The following is a 17,604-nucleotide window of genomic DNA, read 5'->3' as shown; positions in this document are numbered from 1 at the left end:
CTGGAGCTGAGAACTCCATTCAATTGGGTGCCTTTCCCCTTGGCTCTTCAGCTGCTATCATGGTCTAGAAGACAGCCTTGGGCATGCCTTTTCCTCAGCCTAGTTGGCTTCTTGGCCTCTTATCAAAGAAAGTTCCTCAGGCTGCAGCAAATTGGGCGCTTTTTCCAAGGCTAGCTCTGGCTGTAGGTGGGAAGAACTAGCTGCCTCTCCCCGACTGCAATCTTCTGAGGCATCAAGGGAAGGCACGACCCCCTTTGTAGCTGCAGTTCAGTACCATCAAGAAGGTGAATCCAGCTTCTAGGTAAATTTCTGCTTGGCTACTTAGACCACAGTTAAGAGATGAAGCTTCCAATTGGGGAAGGAGAGCAAAAATGGCTTGGGAGTCAAAGACACATGTCATGGAGCAGGATATGTTGGCACGTGCACATACTGAGAGAAACTTTCTAGGCTGCTACACAGCTTGGTCAATTATTTCACAGTTGAGATCAAAAGTGATGAAAATTAACATCTTTCTTTTCTCTTTTTCTTTTTCTTTTCCCTTTTTCTTTTTTAAACAGGAAACAATTCAATTTTAAATTCAGGAAACAAATACAGGACCGGCCCTACCATTAGGCAGAGTGAGGTTAATGTCTGTACTGCTGATGCCAGGAGACTGGTGGGGGAAGCCATTGCAGCCCCCTGTCCATTCCCCTCTGTTGGAGGACAATTCTATTTCTGCCCTGCATGCCCTAACCTAACCTGCTGCCCTCCAATGTGGTGGGGAACTCTACACCATCACCAGTGGTGAAAAAAGATTCAGCTGCCAGTCTGGTCAGCTTCTTTATATGGAATGGTGGCCCAGATGCCACCTTGTCCTTTGCCTCAGGAAGCAAAAAGTCTTGGGCCAGTCCTGCCTGCCCTCCCAGACTGGAGATTGCAGAGTTTTTGAGAATCACTTTAAATCAAAGGCACTCTTCTGAGCATGGAGCACGGGGCCATCCACACTGCCTACAAGGTGGTGTGGGAGGGGGTGGAGGTCGGTTATCCAGGTTGGTTAGTATCCTCCCTAGCTGGTTGGTATCCTCCCTGGTTTCAGTATTTATAAATAAGGAGTTATTGAATTAATGTACTGGGGTCCAGCTATCCACTTAGAAAGGTGACATATCTGGAAATAGTAACTACCAGTGATGACTCTAAAGGGCAATTGCCAATGATTTATAATTTGCTGCATAATCAAATGTAAATGGCTATGGGGAAGGGATCTTGGGATACTCATTACAGAACAAGGATGTAACACTTAACAGGTTGTTCTCCATAATTTCTTTCCAATGTTGAAAATGTATGGCAAAGAGAACATATATTTATCATATGTGGTAGGACTGCCCATATGTACAGACATATTGGCAGCAAATAATAAATATTGTAATGCAAATCACAGGCCATACATAGAATTGGATTAAATCTTTTACTGATTTTATTCAGTGTGATAGATTCCAGTCTGCCAAGAATAATGACTATGTTTCAATCTGTGAATTGCTGCTAAAATTGTTTGGGAAAGAAATGGGAAGACCTCCTACAACCATGGAATGGCTGCCAAAATCTTTAGCTTTGGGTGAAATGGGCCAGTTAACGGAGGCAGGAAGGACTTACCAAACAGAAACCATAGCAGATAAATGGATATATTTATGTTATATATGGGAATGAGTTTTGTGGCCATATCAGACTGGATCGTTTTGTTTATTTAAACTAATATTTCTATTTGTACTAGTGTCTTGTATCTGACTTTAAAAGACTGAAATAACAAACAGATTGGATTTATCACCTTCCCCCTATTTCATTTCTCTGTTAAAATAACAGTTCTCATTCATTCCTGTTTTTCAAAATAAAATGTAACGATTTCAGCCCCTCCTTTGTGGCTCAAAGTAACAGGCTGGTTTGGTTCAGATGAAGTGCTTATGAACCAACCAGGGAAAGCTGTGGATTCAAAGCCGCATGTCTTTTTGTTGCCTTCAGTCAAATTGAGGAAAGTGAAGTTCTTGAATTCTTCACCTTTTTGGTAGAGACCCATAATACCTTTCTCCTAGAAAACACACACACACATATACACAAAGGCTGGTTAAAAATTGGTTAAAATTGGAAGATTTTATTAGATGTTCCCACCATTGTAAAGAGTGAACAAACGACAGCATTTCCAGAGAAAATGCCTAGTGCAGAAGTGAGCCAGATCTCTGTATTCCACTTATCTTGGGAGAGAATGTGAGTCTCTTTGGTACAGACTGTGTGTGTGTGTGTGTGTGTGTGTGTACTTACCATAGAATACAGACCAAGGGTGAGCAACGAAAATCAGGTGTGGGGCCAGATGACCCCCAACTACCCAGCTCTCCATGGGCATCAATGGCATCAAAGTGGTGGGGCCAAGCCCCCTGCTGTCATGCTGGTGGGGCCATGCTTCTTGGTGTCAGAGGCATGGGGCCATGCCCTGTGGTGTCATTTGGCCTCCAGTGGACATGCTGAGTGGATGATCCTTCCAGTGCGTCCGCCAGGAACTGGCTTCACTGTGTGCAGGACTTCTTAGAGAAGCCCCATGTGCACTGAAGCTGCTTTGCCTGCTGTGTGCTTTCTCCCATTGGGGAGCGGATGTGGGGCAGATGAAGCAAGGGGAAGGCAAAGCACAAGTGAAGCCCACTCGTCTGGCACTTCCAGGAGCTCCTGCAGGTGCTGGATGAGTGTGCAGCCACCGCCACTCCCGCAGAGCAATTCATTTGTGATTTCCTCTCCCTTCCTTCTCCCCAAGCCCCCAGGACACCCCAGGCCAGAAGTTGCTCAGCCATGATACAAACCATCTCTATCCATTTCTTAGAGAATCAAAAGGCATGTTGAACCACAAATGGAACTCACCACTATCTGTAGCTGAGGTTGACCACCTGATTCCACACAGGACAGGACGTGTTCTCCATCTCTGAGGCCTATAATGATGGGGTATATATTTTCTTTTGGTTCAATGGCTGTGTTGGGGACCACAGCCATTAACTCCTCTGGAGGTGAACAACAGGACAGAAACCAGGTCAGTGGTACAAGAGACAGAGACAGAAAAAAGCATCTTTGTTTGGGAGAGGGGTCTTGGATCAGAAGACAAAATTGAAGGAAGTTTGCCAATATAATTTGAAGCGACTGACATATACCATCAGAGTAAATACAAGTCTCTCCATCCAGGAGCTTAATTACTGCACTAGATGTTCCATTTTCATATCATTAATTCTATTACATAGCACTAGTAGCCTGCACAACCCACAGGTGATTCTGTGTCCAACTGCATCTTGCACTCCCTTTATGGATTCTTTTTAAACAGAAATTGTTACTTCATTACGTCAGTACCAAACTCAATGATAGAGCACATCTTTCGGTATACATATGCTGTGCTCTACCACTGAGCTACAGCCAAGTCAGTGCCGGGGGCGGGGGGGGGGGAGCAAGGGCGTAGTTCCCTCCCTAATGACCCATAATCCCTGGTTTCCCTTTTTTTAAAACACACACAAACAGAATTCGAACATTTTTGCAGGAACTATTCTGCCCAGCCATTTTGTGAGAAACTCGCTTGCTCCCACCTTTCACTCTTTTTAGCCAATGAATGAAGTCATGGCAATCACTGACATTTAGAAAAGCAGAGCTAGCCAATCAGGCAAAAAGAAGTCTACAATGGTGGCACACCTATTGTCTTGAGAAGGAACCTCATGGTTCATTTTTAACCCCCATTTTGCCTTCCCTGGTGGAGAAGTGATTGTTGCCACATAGAAACCAATTCAGAAATCCAGGATTTCAGTCTAGCTGTGATTCAGCTGAAGTGTGATTGGGCTCTACCCCAAAACAAATAGTAGCAGCAAAGACAAGGCTTCCTGATATTTCTAACTCAAGTCTTATTTTGTCCCCCAAATGTTATTTTTTTAATGTACACATTACTCCATAACTATGAAGCTCATGTTGCCAGAGGTGGGGCTATGGCTCATAGAATCATAGAACAGTAGGGTTGGAAGGGGCCTACAAGGCCATCGAGTCCAACCCCCTGCTCAGTGAAGGAATCCAAGTCAGAGCATCCCTGACAGATGGCTGTCCGGCCTCGTCTTGAATGCCTCCAGTGTGGGAGAGCCCACCACCTCCCTAGGTAATTGGTTCCATTGTTGTATTGCTCTAACGGTCAGGAAGTTTCTCCTGATGTTCAGCCGGAATCTGGCTTCCTGTAACTTGAGCCCATTATTCCGTGTCCTGCACTCTGGCGTGATCGAGAAGAGATCCTGGCCTTCCTCTCTGTTACAACCTTTCAACTACTTGAAGAGCGCTATCATATCTCCCCTCAGTCTTCTCTTCTCAAGGCTAAACATGCCCAGTTCTTTCAGTCTCTCATCATAGGGCTTTGTTTCCAGTCCTCAGGGACTGTGGATTACATCATCCCTGCAAAGTATTGTTATGCTCATTTTGCTGGGGGTTAGGAGTAGTGTATGACAACCCAGCTGTGTAGGATATGGTTGTTATCCAGCCTTCCAGCATTTTTTTTTCTTTTCTTTTCTAAGGAAAATGCATGGTAGGGGAATTATGTTGACTGCAGTAGCAGTGTGATTAAATCAGGACCCAAGAGGATGCAGAGAGCCAGGGAAGGAACTGAGAGTTTCAACTGCAGTGGAAATGGCCTATAGACAATAGGACTATCTATTGAGAACAATGGAGGGAAAGGCCGGGAGTACAAGTTTCACAGAGGACAGGTCTACCCAGCTTGGTAGAGCAGGTACGTCAGCCACTCAGGCACCAGATCTACCAAAACTGCTACACCTGTTACCTGATGTTACTTATTATCCAATGGAAAAGTGAAAGAGCAGCATTTCTGGTGCTTCCTGAAGAACATGTGGCTGAATCAGAACCTTCCTAGTTACCCAGCTCCAGTATTTACATGCGTTCAATCAGTACCTGGGGCAGAGGGCTGAGAAATGCAGAGTGAACATAAGACGTGTTACCTGGTGTGTTGGCATTTCGTGGGGCTGCTATCAGAGTGTTGTTCTGGAAGAATAGGAACTTCTGGTTAATATCCCAAATGCAGTAGAGCCAGGGATTCTCTAACCGGACAATGTGTGGGGTTTGGGGATCTTCTAGGATGAAAATATATAAAATACATTTACACATCCATAGACAAGAAAACTGGACAGTACAATGAAGAAGAAACAAGCAATTTGTTTAGCAGTTATGAAGGTTTGAGACCTGCAGAGGCAAAGAGAAAAAAATGGTCAGATTAGAGAGCCAGTGTAGTGTAGGGGTGAGAGTGATGGACTGGGAGCCGGGAGATCCGGGTTCTAGTCCCCACTTGGCCATGGAAGCTCACAGGGTGACTTTGGGCCAGTCACAGACTCTCAGCCCAGCCTACCTCACAGGGTTGTTGTTGTGAGGATACAACGGAGAGGAGGAGGATAATGTAAGCCGCCTTGGGTTCCTTGCAAGAGGAAAAAAGGCGGGATATAAATGCAATAATAAAAATTTTAATAGCCCGGAGTTTTCTGTTGGGAAGGGGTAACCCTGAGAGGAGTAGTTTCATTTCCCCCCTTTAAGTTTCTGTTTCAATTCTTCTGGTAAGTTTCATTTCTTCAGGTTTGAAGCAGTCCTTTTGTTTTTGAGGGAGGAGGGTATATAAAGTGAGCAAGAGAGCCAGTAAGAGCAGAGAGACAGCCAGAGCCTGAGGTGAGAGCAGAGTCTGAAGAGTGAGCAGGAAGAAGCAGCCTAGAAAAGTCTAAGAACAGCTAATGTAAAAGAACTTGTGTTTTGCAAATTTTATTTTCTTTTAATGCCTTTTGTATCACTCAGATCTATTGTGTAAATACCTTTAGTTGTGATTTGCTTGCTTTAATTTACAAGTAAAGCGTTGTGGTTAAACCCTGTGCATAGAATGTCAGTCACCCCAAGTCTACAGCATAAACCCCACATTAGTGGGAAGAGGAAGTTTAAAAGAAGGAAGGTGGGATTCTTAAGGAGGCAAGAGATCCTTAAGGAGTTGCTCAGGGCGTCCAAGTCATAAGGGGAACCCTGACAACAGTAAACAAGTTTCATTGTGTTGTATTTCTGTATCATAGCTATAATCCAGTTTGCATGAAATGTCACCATCCTGGTTGGCATGATACATTTGCCACGGTGGCACGATTTACAAAGTTTCTGATGTGAGTCCAGATTGCTCTCCATTCTTAAGATATTGTGCACACAATCAGTTAAATGGTTCCTAGTTTCATTCGTTCATTCATTCATTCATTCATTCGTTGTTTCGCTTATATCCCACTTTTTTTCCTCTTACAAGAAACCCAAAGTGGCTTACATGTTCCTCCTCCCCTCCATTTAAAGCTCACAACAACCCTGTGAGGTAGGTTAGGCTGAGAGCCAGAGACTGACCCAAAGTCCCCCAGTGAGCTTCATGGCTGAGTAGTGACAGGAAGCCAAGTCCCAGTCCAACACTCTAAGCACCATACCACATAGGCTCTCTTTCATCTTGTTCATCCAGTGTTAAAACCAGAGGTATATGTGGATCTCAGTGCAGAGCCTTTCAGGGATTGAGACCTCACTGAGAAAGGCCAGACTTGTGGGTCTTTTTAGGGCCTGCACCATTATACACTCCCTGCATTGCCTCTTGTCTTTGCTATTGGACCTCTGGCTTTGAATCACCTCCTTCTGCTTCCATGTTTAGATTCATTTGGCTGCCACATCCCCTGTCCTATGAGCAGCAATCAGCCAAGATTACACAGTTACTGAGATTTAAGCTTGTTTAGTCCTGTTCATTTCAATGGGATTGACCTGGCTGAAAACCAAGCACACTGTTGTAACTGGTTTCTTCACAGGAGATCTGTTACCTCCCCTTGAAAATATGTTTGCCACTTCCTTTTGGTGACAGGCTCCTGCTTCTTAGTGAAGCTTTGCTACTGGCTATGCTCTTGCCCTCCTCTACCCTGACATGGTATGTCTAGGACTGGCTCAGTGCAACATCAGACAGGAGAGGAGAAAGAGCAAGCTTGCCCACGAAACCTTGGAAAAGGGCAAGAGCGGTGGGTGTCTTAAAAAAAAATCCTGAACAAAAACATCCTATGACACATTAATTCTTTATGCCCAGTATGGTAATATGGCTCTGGCCATCATCTCAGTTGACTTGGCCCCCCAAAACCTTAACCTCTGTGCTCTAGATTAGCAGAGCTGGGCTACATCCAAAAGCTGGACTATATGCGGGCAAGTGAAAAGTAGTGCAGAAAGCCTTCACTACAACTCTCCGGTCACTTCAGCTGCACTCGCAGAGACCCAATGCATGCATGGAGGAAGAAGGGAACACAATCAAATGATCATGGAAAACTCAAGTAGATTTATACTGAAAGAATAATGCTGTCATATCTTTGGGAGCAATGACAGACTTGTGGGTTGGCACAATGACAGACTTGTGGGTTGGAGTAATCCTTCAGTTCCCTGCTAACAATTTCAAGAGAGACATCTTCTGGACAAAAGTTGTATTCACATTGCTATGGTTTAAAGTTTTTGATTTTTTAAAGATGCTGTTGCTTTTTATTGGCTTGAGATTTATACTGCACACTGCTGTTTCATTATTGATTTAGGGAACAATCCTATCGGTTGTGCCCTCAATGATTGTAAGCCCCTGAATTGTTTTAGATTATTAACGGCGCAACCCTATGCATGTCCTGCATAGTCCTGCAACTCCCAGCTCTGCTGGCTGGGGAATGCTGGGAGTTGTAGGACTTTTGTCTCTGCTGTCTAAGCATGCATAAGATTGTGCCCTAAACATATTTGTATTTCTTTTTTTATTATTTATTTTACTCTCTTGAAAGCCCCCGTCAGAATGCTCATGACTGGCCATTAAAGGGGGGGGGGGTAAAATCCCATAAATAAATAAATAAATAAATAAGGTTAGCTAGTGGAGCGAAATGGCTTGTGTGTGTCTTCCACAATTTTGCTTGTACAATATTTTGCACAAATCCTGCTACTGGGATTCTGAGAGTTTGAGCTTTATAGCTTTTCATCTTTTAAAAAAAAAATATGTCTCAATCATTTTGTGTAAGACAGGGATGCAAAACCTCTTCCATCCCAAGGGCCAAATTCCATTTCAGAGAAGCTCTCAGGGGCCACATTCCAGTGGTGGGTGGGGCAAAAGGGGTGGAGCCCACAGTACAAAAAAATACCAGAATATTGAAGCTTAAAGCTCCTACCGCCAATAACAAAGCCTTCAGAGAGGCATTTCAACCTTTTAGAGTGGGGAGAAGTTGCACAAAGTCTAGGAAACTGCCAAACAACTGGGGGTTGAGGGAAGAGAGTGGGTCCAGGGAAAGACAGTGTGGCCTTCTGGGGAACCCTGGAGGGCCAGTTTGGGACCCCAGTCAGGATGGATTTGGCCCCCAGCCCTGAAGCTCTGCACCCCTGGTGTAAGATACCTGCACTGTTTGCAAACAAATAGAAACAAATTATTTTTCACCTGGCTTCCTAAAGTGATGGAACAGGTCTTTCATTTCCTGCTGTACGGTCTTCTTGGGCACCTTCATCATTACAGCTTCTCCCACTTTCTCCATTTCTTTTCCACAGTGGATTGAAGTTCCAGGTATTGCTTGATTCTTCTGCAGTCACAGCTGCTAAAAGAGAGAGACACCATCAACAGCTGTTGAGTGACAAGCAGACAAAGGAGCATGCAAAACATCCGTGAGACTCAGAGTGACAGAGGGGAGGATGCCCAGCTGCAGTCTAATCATTTGGGTAATAGCCAGCCAGGGCACTTTGAACCCATGGGAATGCTAATGAGGAGGAGGGGCTGGGTGTAAGAGATCCAAGGGGAGGCATCCAAGGAGAAGGGAGGAGCAACACCAAGTCACGAGGCGCTGCAAGAGGCTTGCAGCGAGGGAGGTGACTCCCTAGAAAGGCCCACCTTGAGGGCACGACTTGATAGACCCCTCAGGTTGTGAAGGGATGGCCATGGGAGCCACCACCATTTTCCTCGCAACTGTCTTTCATAGTGCTGTAACCTGAGACAGCGAACAGCAGCGTATGTAGGACTGTATTATGCAAAGCCAGCTAGGGAAGTCTGGTCCTAATTTCTGCATGTGGACTATGTCTAACCTGAGGTAATGCTGATCTGTCTATAGTCTATGTAATAAACGTGTTTGACTGGAAATACGACTCTTGGACACTTTCCTTCCTGGAAAGGAAGCCAGGAGCTGGGCACTCAACAATCAGCTCTATCCCGGTCATGTCAGTCCTCTCCATACTTCATGTCAGAGTCTGTGTCATCAGCTTCACACCTAGAAGAGTTACAGCTTCTTTCCTGATGAAAACACTGGTTCCTTTCATTCTCACAGCTTGTGACTGGTTCTCTCTTTTCCATAGGGTTATTTTGGATGTCCTCCAGTATCGTCTGACTCCAATGGAAATACCTGTGCCTTTCATTTCTTCCAGAAATTCAACAGGTCCAGTTTTCTCTATTTTTTTCACCTCCCTTTTGGGTGAAAGCTATGACTGTTGGATTGCTCCCTGTTATGCAGCCATTAAGAGATGTTTGTCAGGAAAGGACCTGGCCACCATTTGACTGAAATAAGCAGGTCTTTGTTTTTTGACCCAAGAAATCAATCCCCTAGACTCTCCTCAGCTTTGGAAGCAGAGGTTGCACCCCCTCTGAAATCTGACATGATGGTGGATGATATTAACAAAATTATAATAAATGTATGTATTTTCATTTCAATTCCGACCCATCCAAAGGCCAAAGTTAGGAGGGATTTTACCTAGGAATGGGAAAATGCAGTGCCTGTTCTTTGCTTTGAGACCCAAAAAAACAATCCAGGGGACATAGTGCATCTTCTTTAGCTTTTGTAGCACATATAGCTCTGCCCTGAAATCTGACAGGATGAAGAGTGGTACAAAAACAACAAAATGAGATTGGAGCCCCCTGTCTATCCTAGAAGCCAGTGTGTGAGGACAGACAAGGCATTTCGACTCCCATTCCTGCTTTTTAGCATTTTTAGCTAGACGGATCTCTGAGCCCATCTAGCTAGATTACCTGTTAGTGGGTGGGGGTGGAACTGGAGAGGTTCATGGATCCAGTGGATCCATGCCTCTCCTTCCCCTTCCTCTCCTCACCCACCATCATGCCCTTTTTTTGCCCTTCCCACCCCTCTTGTGAGGTCACTCTTGCATCCTCAGAAGAAGAGCCACCACAGAGCTTTCTATGGCGGCTGGAAGGGGTGGGTGGTAAATCCTGTCTTGGATCCCACTCAGGCCACATTGAGGTCATAGCTCCCTCTATGACCTCAGTGGGAAATCCACACCATCCTATGGTCCCTGTTCTGCCCTCCTAGGGAGGGGCCATAGGATTGCTTTCAGTGTGCTTTAAGTAAATCAATATATGCATTTCCATAGCAACACCAGCCTATCTGAAGGCAAAATTTAGAAGGGACCGGACCTAGGAATTGTTCTGAGAAATAATCTTCCTGGGAACACCGGCTAAGAAAACTGAAGCAAATCCATCATATAACCAATGGCTTCCTCAGTGTTTGGAGATCAGGCTGCAGTGCTAGAGAAGTTGTGGGGGAGCGTGGAGGGGCGGTCAAGATATCTGGTATGAGGAGGGCTCTGGATAGGGGTGAATGCTCCTTCCTTGTTCTCCTCGACCTCTCAGCGGCTTTTGATACCATTGACCATGGTATCCTCCTGGACCGCCTGGAGGAGTTGGGCATTGGAGACACCATATTGCGGTGGTTCCGGTCCTTCCTCTCTGGTAGGTACCAGAGGGTAGCACTGGGAGTGGAGGTTTCGGACCCGTGGCCACTCACTTGTGGGGTGCTACAGGGTTCCATCCACTCCCCGATGCTATTTAACATCTATGTGAAGCTGCTGGGGGCTATCATCAGGAGATTTGAGGTAGATGCGGTGTCATCAGTATGCGGATGGCACACAGCTCTACCTCTCGTTTAAATCTTCACCAAGGTTGGCCGTAGAATCCCTGTCCAAATGTCTGGAGATGGTGAGTGGCTGGATGGGGAGGAATAAGCTGAAGCTGAACCCTGACAAGACTGAGGTACTTTTGGTGGGAGACAAGAGGAGGCTGGGGGATGTTGACCTGGTGTTGAATGGGGTACAGCTACCCTTGAAAGACCAGGTCCGCAGCCTGGGGGTCATTTTGGACTCCCAGCTATCCATGGAGGCTCAGGTGTCAGCTGTGAGCCAGACAGCGCTGTATCAACTCCATCTGATACAACGGCTGCACCCCTTCCTTCCCGACCATCTGTTCCCATCGGTAGTACATGCCCTGGTCTCCTCTTGTTTAGACTACTGAAATGCGCTCTACGTGGGGTTACCCTTGAAGACGGTTCAGAAGCTGCAGCTGGTGCAGAACGCGGCGGCTCGCCTGATTAAAGGCAGCCGCCAGCGAGATCACATCACTCCAGTGCTGAAGGAGTTGCACTGCTTACCAGTTGTTTTCCGGGCCAAATTCAAGGTGTTGGTTTTGACCTTTAAAACCCTATATGGTTCCAACCCAGCCTATCTTAAGGAGCGCCTCCAGCAACACCAGACAGGCCGCTTAACAAGATCAGCCTCGGATGGCCTTCTCTCTGTCCCATCAGCCAGGACAGCTAGACTGGTGGGGACAAGGGAGAGGGCCTTTTCTGTGGTGGCCCCCACTCCGTGGAACTCCCTCCCTAAGGAACTCCATCATGCCCCCTCTTTAATGAGCTTCCGCCGTGCATTAAAAATGTGGTTGTTCAGGCAGGCATTTGGGGTGGGTTAGGGTATTTTAGAAAAAAAAAATTGTAGAATTTTATTGTTTTAAACTGTTTTATTATATGTTGTACATCGCCCAGAGTGGCTGGGTGACCAGCCAGATGGGTGATTAATAAATTTAATAAATAAAAATAAATAAAATAAAATCTGTATGTTAGCCTTCATGGGGAGAAAGAAGAAGAATAAAATGATGTGAAATAGGACAACCGTGACCAGATCTTCAAAGGTGGTGGTGGTGATGTCAGAAATCCCCTGTCCCCCAATACTTCTTATGTCAGGTACCACTACTATGTCTCTTTTTTTTCTGCTGAAGAGCTAATAGCAGCCAGCCGGACCCTGACAATATTAAAAAAAAAAAAGAAGAAGAAGAAGGAAGGATGCTACGGAGACTAAAGTCAGCCATGGCCGAGGTGCTGATGCTGAGACTGTTTGCTCCTATCACCTGCTGCTATCTGGGTGTTGGGGGGGGCTGCCTGTGGGTCCCTGCAGTTCAGCCCTGAGGTCCAGCCCACTGAATAAAGCATGAGGAAAGGAATGCCAAGTAAGAGGTAAGTTGAGGAGACCGTACCTGTTCTAATGAGAAGTCCTGTTCCTTCAGTTGCAGGGCCGATCTCTGCTGTCCTCAGAGCTGTACACATTTTATAGCTACTCAGCAACATATGGGTGTGATTTACATGCTTAAGGGTAATCCCCATATGAAACACATGGCAGGATGCTGTTCTAGAAAGTGTGTCATCTGTGACAAATTAAAGAGTAACTTCAGGCAGCTTTTGCAGGCTAGAGCCTCTGTCATCAGTTATATAAGAGTTTCACAGGCCTGTTCCGGAAATGCCTGATTGGCTTTTCCCTCTTGTATTCAAAAGGTGTTTAGGGATAGAAATGCCTTTGAAGATGGATGCATTCACACAACCATTTGGCTTTTAAAACATGTTGAGTCTTGTTGGGGAGGAGACAGATCTTCCTGCAATGCTGATTGTTCGGGTGGGTTGATTTCAGATTGGATGTGCAACTGACCTTCACGTTAGCGCTGGAGCCAGAGAGCTCAGTAGGAAGACTCAGCAGCTGAATGTTTTCATTGATTGGGCTTCACCAATAAGTCTCAGCCTTCACCTCACCTGAAAGCCACTATTTCCTCATCCCTGTTGCTGCTTTCACACACACACTGACTGGGTTCGCATGACATGACAATCCATTGTGGGTAACAAGCCACAGTGGGTTGTTGTGTTGTCTGAACCCGGACTGCTTCCCACAGGGTGGCTTGTTTGTGGGCAACAAGCCATGCTGACAACCCATGGTTTGTTCTTGGGGTTCTTTTACACATGATGGGTTGGCATGTCATCCAAACCTGGGACAGCCCACCCATCATGGGTTATGGTGATTGGGCAGTGAGCTGCTCATCAAAGTGAGAGAAAAAAACTACAACTCTTCCCAAGTAATTTTCTGATTTGCTGGCTAAACCACTGACATCAGAAATGGAGGCTATCATGTTATTGGACAACCAACCACCAGTCTCTGCAAAGGGGCTGGCTTTTACTGAGAAGAGATCCCCATAAAAAAAGATTCCCTCAGTTCTTCTAGAGCTTTCCTATATACCAGATGCTTTAGATGATGCTGTGACCCTCCAGTTTAAGAGCACTTGCGGGGGGGGGGGAGTGGAGCGGGCAATATCTGACATTTTTTGGCATCATGAAACAAAGCACAAGTCCCCGCCAGTGTACTTGAGTTATTCTACTATACCACCGCACCATGTAGAGGTTATGTAGTGGAAAGTACAGAAAGGAAGGAAAGGAAAATAACTTCATGTGGCACTCCAGTCTTAATTCTGCAATGAAACCAGAAGTAAAAATAGTGGATTAAACAACCTCATCTAGAAAAGTTCTCTATCTCTATGGGTTGAGAGATTAGGTTGGAGAGTGCCATGTATTTTGGGAGCTGGGGTCTCTCCCTCTCTCCTCTCTTTATCTCTCCCTACCAGACCACAAATCCCTGCAAGTTTTGGGTGTGTGTGGGGAGGGCCTTCCAGTGATGACAGTGAGGAGGGGCATTTTTAAAAATAAGAAAAAAGAAAGGATGCTGCGGTGTCCAGTCGCAGTGGGCCCTAGCATGCCCATGCCAGCTCAGGTTCTGATGTGGGCCCTGTTCTCCATTGGCCCCATCAACTGCTATTCTCTAGATGGTCATTTGGGGCCCCATTGCGCTGTGGTGCCCTGGACTTCTCAAAAATCCACCCCAGCTGCACCAGAAGAGGCTTGTGTTCCTTCATCCTCTCCCTTTGCAATCAACACACTCCAGGAAACAAGGCTTCAAGCTACACTTCTTCATTAGTTAATGACTAGCTTCTTTACAAATGCAGATTTTAGGAAACTCTCAGTGCATAGAACCAGCTAATCCACACATCTATGAATATCAATAGAGGATACAAAGTGGAAGTTAGAGAAGTTGCCAGCAGTCTGGGCATGAACTTTATGGCCAAACTTGCTTCGCAGGGATGCCCCTCCCTTAGGGTGGCTCCCTCATATGTTGGCTTCCACGAGTGGCCACCCTGGCAGACTGTCTGAGCCCTGCCCCTAACTTTTCCCACGTCACTCTGCAATGGACCCTAGCATCCCTCAAGTCACACCCCTCGCCCTCCTCCTCAATCCGAAAGTTGAGTTCTCATGGTGGAGGAATGGAGCAGTTCAGCCTGGGCCATCTGTGTGTCACGGTCTTGGAAAGAAAGTTTCACCATATCTGTGTGTCACGGTCTTGGAAAGAAAGTCTCACCATATCTGGGCTCACTAGGGAGGGTGCCTCCCTCTGTTCTTGCTGTTCCCATTCTGATTCCGAATCTGAGCTGCCAGACATCTCCACACGCTCAGATTCATTCCTGACATCTTGCAGGCTCAGACTTTCAAAGGTCCATCTTATCCAGCATCCTCTTTCCTCCAGTGGCCAACCAGATGTCCCTGGGAAGCCCACCAGCAGGCTATGAGGCCAATAGCCCTTTCCTCCCAGCAGCTGATACTCAGTGGCATAATGTCTCTGGACATGGGGTTCCATTTAGCTATCATGGCTGACTGGTCTTTCTCTCTTTACAGACAGCACATGCAAAGGAGAAGAGATCCCTGCATTGAGCAGGAAGTTGGTCTAGATGACCTCAAACACCCCTTCCAACTCAAAACTTCCAAGGGCCAAAACAGACGTGACTTTAAATCTGTGTCTAGCAGCTATGTCTTTTTTCGTTTTTACACTAAAGCACATGCAGGGTCCCAGATCTTGATCTTAAAAGCCACCCGAGGTCCTGATCCTGTGCCTTTTACTAGCTTTAGGAAATAGGGAATTTTGGCACATGCAACTTGTTTTTTCTCAATTTTTTTTTGCAAAGTTTTTTTAAAAATCGAAAGAAAATGTTAAGAAACTGGATTCCAGAAGCACAACTGCAAACCTGCAGGAGAGGGGAAACAATATTAAAGTGATCATAATGTCCAGAATCCAAATCTAAAACAGAGCTCAGGGAATACTGAGGGATAACTCCCTGATTAATAATGGCCACTCGAAGTAGCAGTGTCCACCATGGAGAACTCCAGCCTGTTCATGTGGCTGTTAGGTAGCTATTTATTTTCTTTACTTGCCAACACCAGAGACTGTAATGGAAGGGATCCTAATGCTTTTGTATATTTGCACAGCCCACTAACCATCTCCTGACTCATTTCATTTATTATATTTCTATACCACCCCATAGCTGAAGCTCACTGGGCAGTTCACAATTAAAAAAAAAACATTAAAATTCATTTTACAAAGTACAAAAAAGCATTTATGTAAAAACATATACATAGACAGCACACACAGAGACAACATATATCTAAAAACAATTTTAAACAACCAGCCAAAGACAATCCAGGACCTAATTAAAAACTAATTATGTGCTGCCAAATGCCTGAGAGAGGAGGGCAGTTCTAACCTGATGCCAAAAAGATAACAATGATAATTCATTTGTAGTGTTACTGGGAAGCTGAGCCATGCTGGCTTCCATGCAGTATTTAAAGGCACTCTAGACCTTAGGTTTTTCTAGATGAAGCATTTATCATGCACTCATCTTCATGTAAACAACTCATGGTTGTTTACAGTTCTTTAGATGACATCTTGACTCTCCAGTTTTGCTTCTGTGTCTAACGAGCACTTTGGGCAAGTTTTTTTAGAGCAGGGAAAATGCAGCATTAAATTGTGAAAGTGAAAGAAACCATGGTTTCCACTTGTGTATTTGTGTAATTCTGCTGTACCACAGTGCCACCTATAGTTTATGTAGCAGAAAAGCAGGAAAGGAAGAGTTCCTCGTCTAGTGCTCGAATCTCAATTCTGCGACAAAACCAAAAGTAGATACAAAGGATTAACAGTGGATTTACAGTTCATGTAGAAAAGCTCCTTATCTCAAGTGTCTGTGTGTTCCAGGAGACTGTTTAAGCAAAAGGCTTGTGGGCAATGAGGAGCAGAAAGTTCCAGCTGGTAGTGTGCAAGCAAATACCATCGAATGTAATCAATGTTTATAACTTATGTGTGTCCTCTATTGTAATTGAATTAATAGGAGTCACTCCCATGCAAGTATGCAAAGCATGGGATCTCCAGATATATGCAGGCAACTTCCTGCTGCCAAGACACCACCCTAGTTAAGCCTCCCAACTGAGTAACCTAATTTGGCCAATCTAAAGCCTTGGCGGGAAATAACCTCCACTCTTTCAGCATCCCTACCTACCTCTGGAAAGACCATGTGCATTTGTTAGCAACCATCAAGGTTAAAGCACCTCCACCCAATTCACCTTTGCATCCATCAAGACCTGCAATGTACTAAGATCCTCCTACTAATCACACAAGATCTAATCCAGCCTTTCCCAACCTGGCATGCTCCAGATTTTTTGGACTTGGACTCCCATCAGCCCCCAGCTACCATAGCCAGTGGTCAGGAATGCTGGGAGCTTTGTTCCCAAACATCTGAAGGCACCAGGTTTGTGAAGGCTGGTCTTGTATCCTCCACCCACTTTGTTCTAGCATTATTTTCACTCATATATATGTTTCTGTGTGCACATTTCCCTAACATGCACATTTTTGTTCACATTTTTTGACTGGAGAATTCTATTGCAAAATTCAGAGAAGTGCAAACTTTGAAGGATAACTAAGTTTCAGATCATGGATTGGTTCAAATGTGTGAAATTTGGTAAGTTCACATTAAACTTTCAGCCAAATTAATTTCTCCTCCATCCCTAGTGAAGGCTTTTCCTTCACCACTGACTAGCTGCAGGGAGTCTTCACCAAGAAAAATTAAAGGAAGGGCAGACAGATCAGAGCAAAGTATAGGATTGTGCTCAAATTGAAAGGCATCACCTCAGGATATTTAAAGAACAGCCTACAATCCACTGTCTGAGGCTTTACCAGATAAAGACTGATAACATTTTGAACTTTGTGTATGCTGTTCAGGACCCACACAGGCTTTAGTAACTGAACTGGTATATTAACAGGGTTTTATGCAGTTTCTGGTGGGGCTCTTCATAGAAGCCTGCAGCAGGGTTACTAGTCTGGGGACAAGGGAAGAGAAGAAGAGGGAAAGGCTTGGGTTGTCCTTAAGGGCACAGTGCATAAATAATCCACCATGCCTAATAGAAGAGCACATCTCCTCTGCAAACAGGAAAAGGGTATGCTGGTGTTTGGGATATTTCTGCTCATGCTTTGCATCAATACATATATCATACCCCATCTACTGAAATGTACATCCATGGCTGCATTGCCTCAGGGAGATGTTGCTTGTGCAGTCTGAGTATGAAGACACACATCATTCAGTACTCCATAAAACACACTGAAAACAGTACACTTTTC

At 45.2% G+C, this 17,604-nt stretch overlaps 1 protein-coding gene across 2 annotated transcripts; it reads right to left on the bottom strand.

The window, feature by feature from the left end:
* Positions 1-551: 551 nt before the first annotated feature.
* LOC146340584 (interleukin-36 alpha-like) lies at positions 552-9,098 on the bottom strand. Of its 2 annotated transcripts, XM_084803889.1 has the most exons (5): positions 8,915-9,098; positions 8,471-8,621; positions 4,983-5,114; positions 2,878-3,014; positions 559-2,059 (listed from the first exon to the last, which is right to left on the bottom strand). In XM_084803889.1, exons 2-5 carry the CDS (start codon positions 8,562-8,564, stop codon positions 1,844-1,846), a joined length of 579 nt encoding a protein of 192 aa, XP_084660015.1. In that variant the 5' UTR covers positions 8,565-8,621; positions 8,915-9,098; the 3' UTR covers positions 559-1,843. The 2 variants fall into 2 exon arrangements, with proteins under 2 accessions (XP_084660014.1, XP_084660015.1); XM_084803888.1 differs by lacking the exon at positions 8,915-9,098 and having other exon boundaries at positions 552-2,059; positions 8,471-8,763.
* Between the last annotated feature and the right edge of the window lie 8,506 nt (positions 9,099-17,604).

The sequence above is a fragment of the Heloderma suspectum genome, chromosome 6, assembly GCF_057233095.1.
Source record: "Heloderma suspectum isolate Gila_16-S chromosome 6, 16-S_ref, whole genome shotgun sequence".
In the NCBI taxonomy this organism is placed as follows: domain Eukaryota; kingdom Metazoa; phylum Chordata; class Lepidosauria; order Squamata; family Helodermatidae; genus Heloderma; species Heloderma suspectum.
The sequence above is the reverse complement of the archived record's forward strand: the minus strand, read 5'-3'. Positions and strand labels throughout refer to the sequence as shown.

Excerpts from the sequence above, each read along its gene's own strand:
- LOC146340584 (XM_084803889.1), bottom strand. The coding sequence starts at position 8,564 with ATGGAGAAAGTGGGAGAAGCTGTAATGATGAAGGTGCCCAAGAAGACC. Across the intron at positions 5,115-8,470 it reads CCATCACTTTAGGAAGCCAG|AAGATCCCCAAACCCCACAC; the intron begins GTGAAAAATAAT and ends TTTTCATCCTAG. Across the intron at positions 2,060-2,877 it reads AACCTCAGCTACAGATAGTG|GAGAAAGGTATTATGGGTCT; the intron begins GTGAGTTCCATT and ends TGTGTTTTCTAG.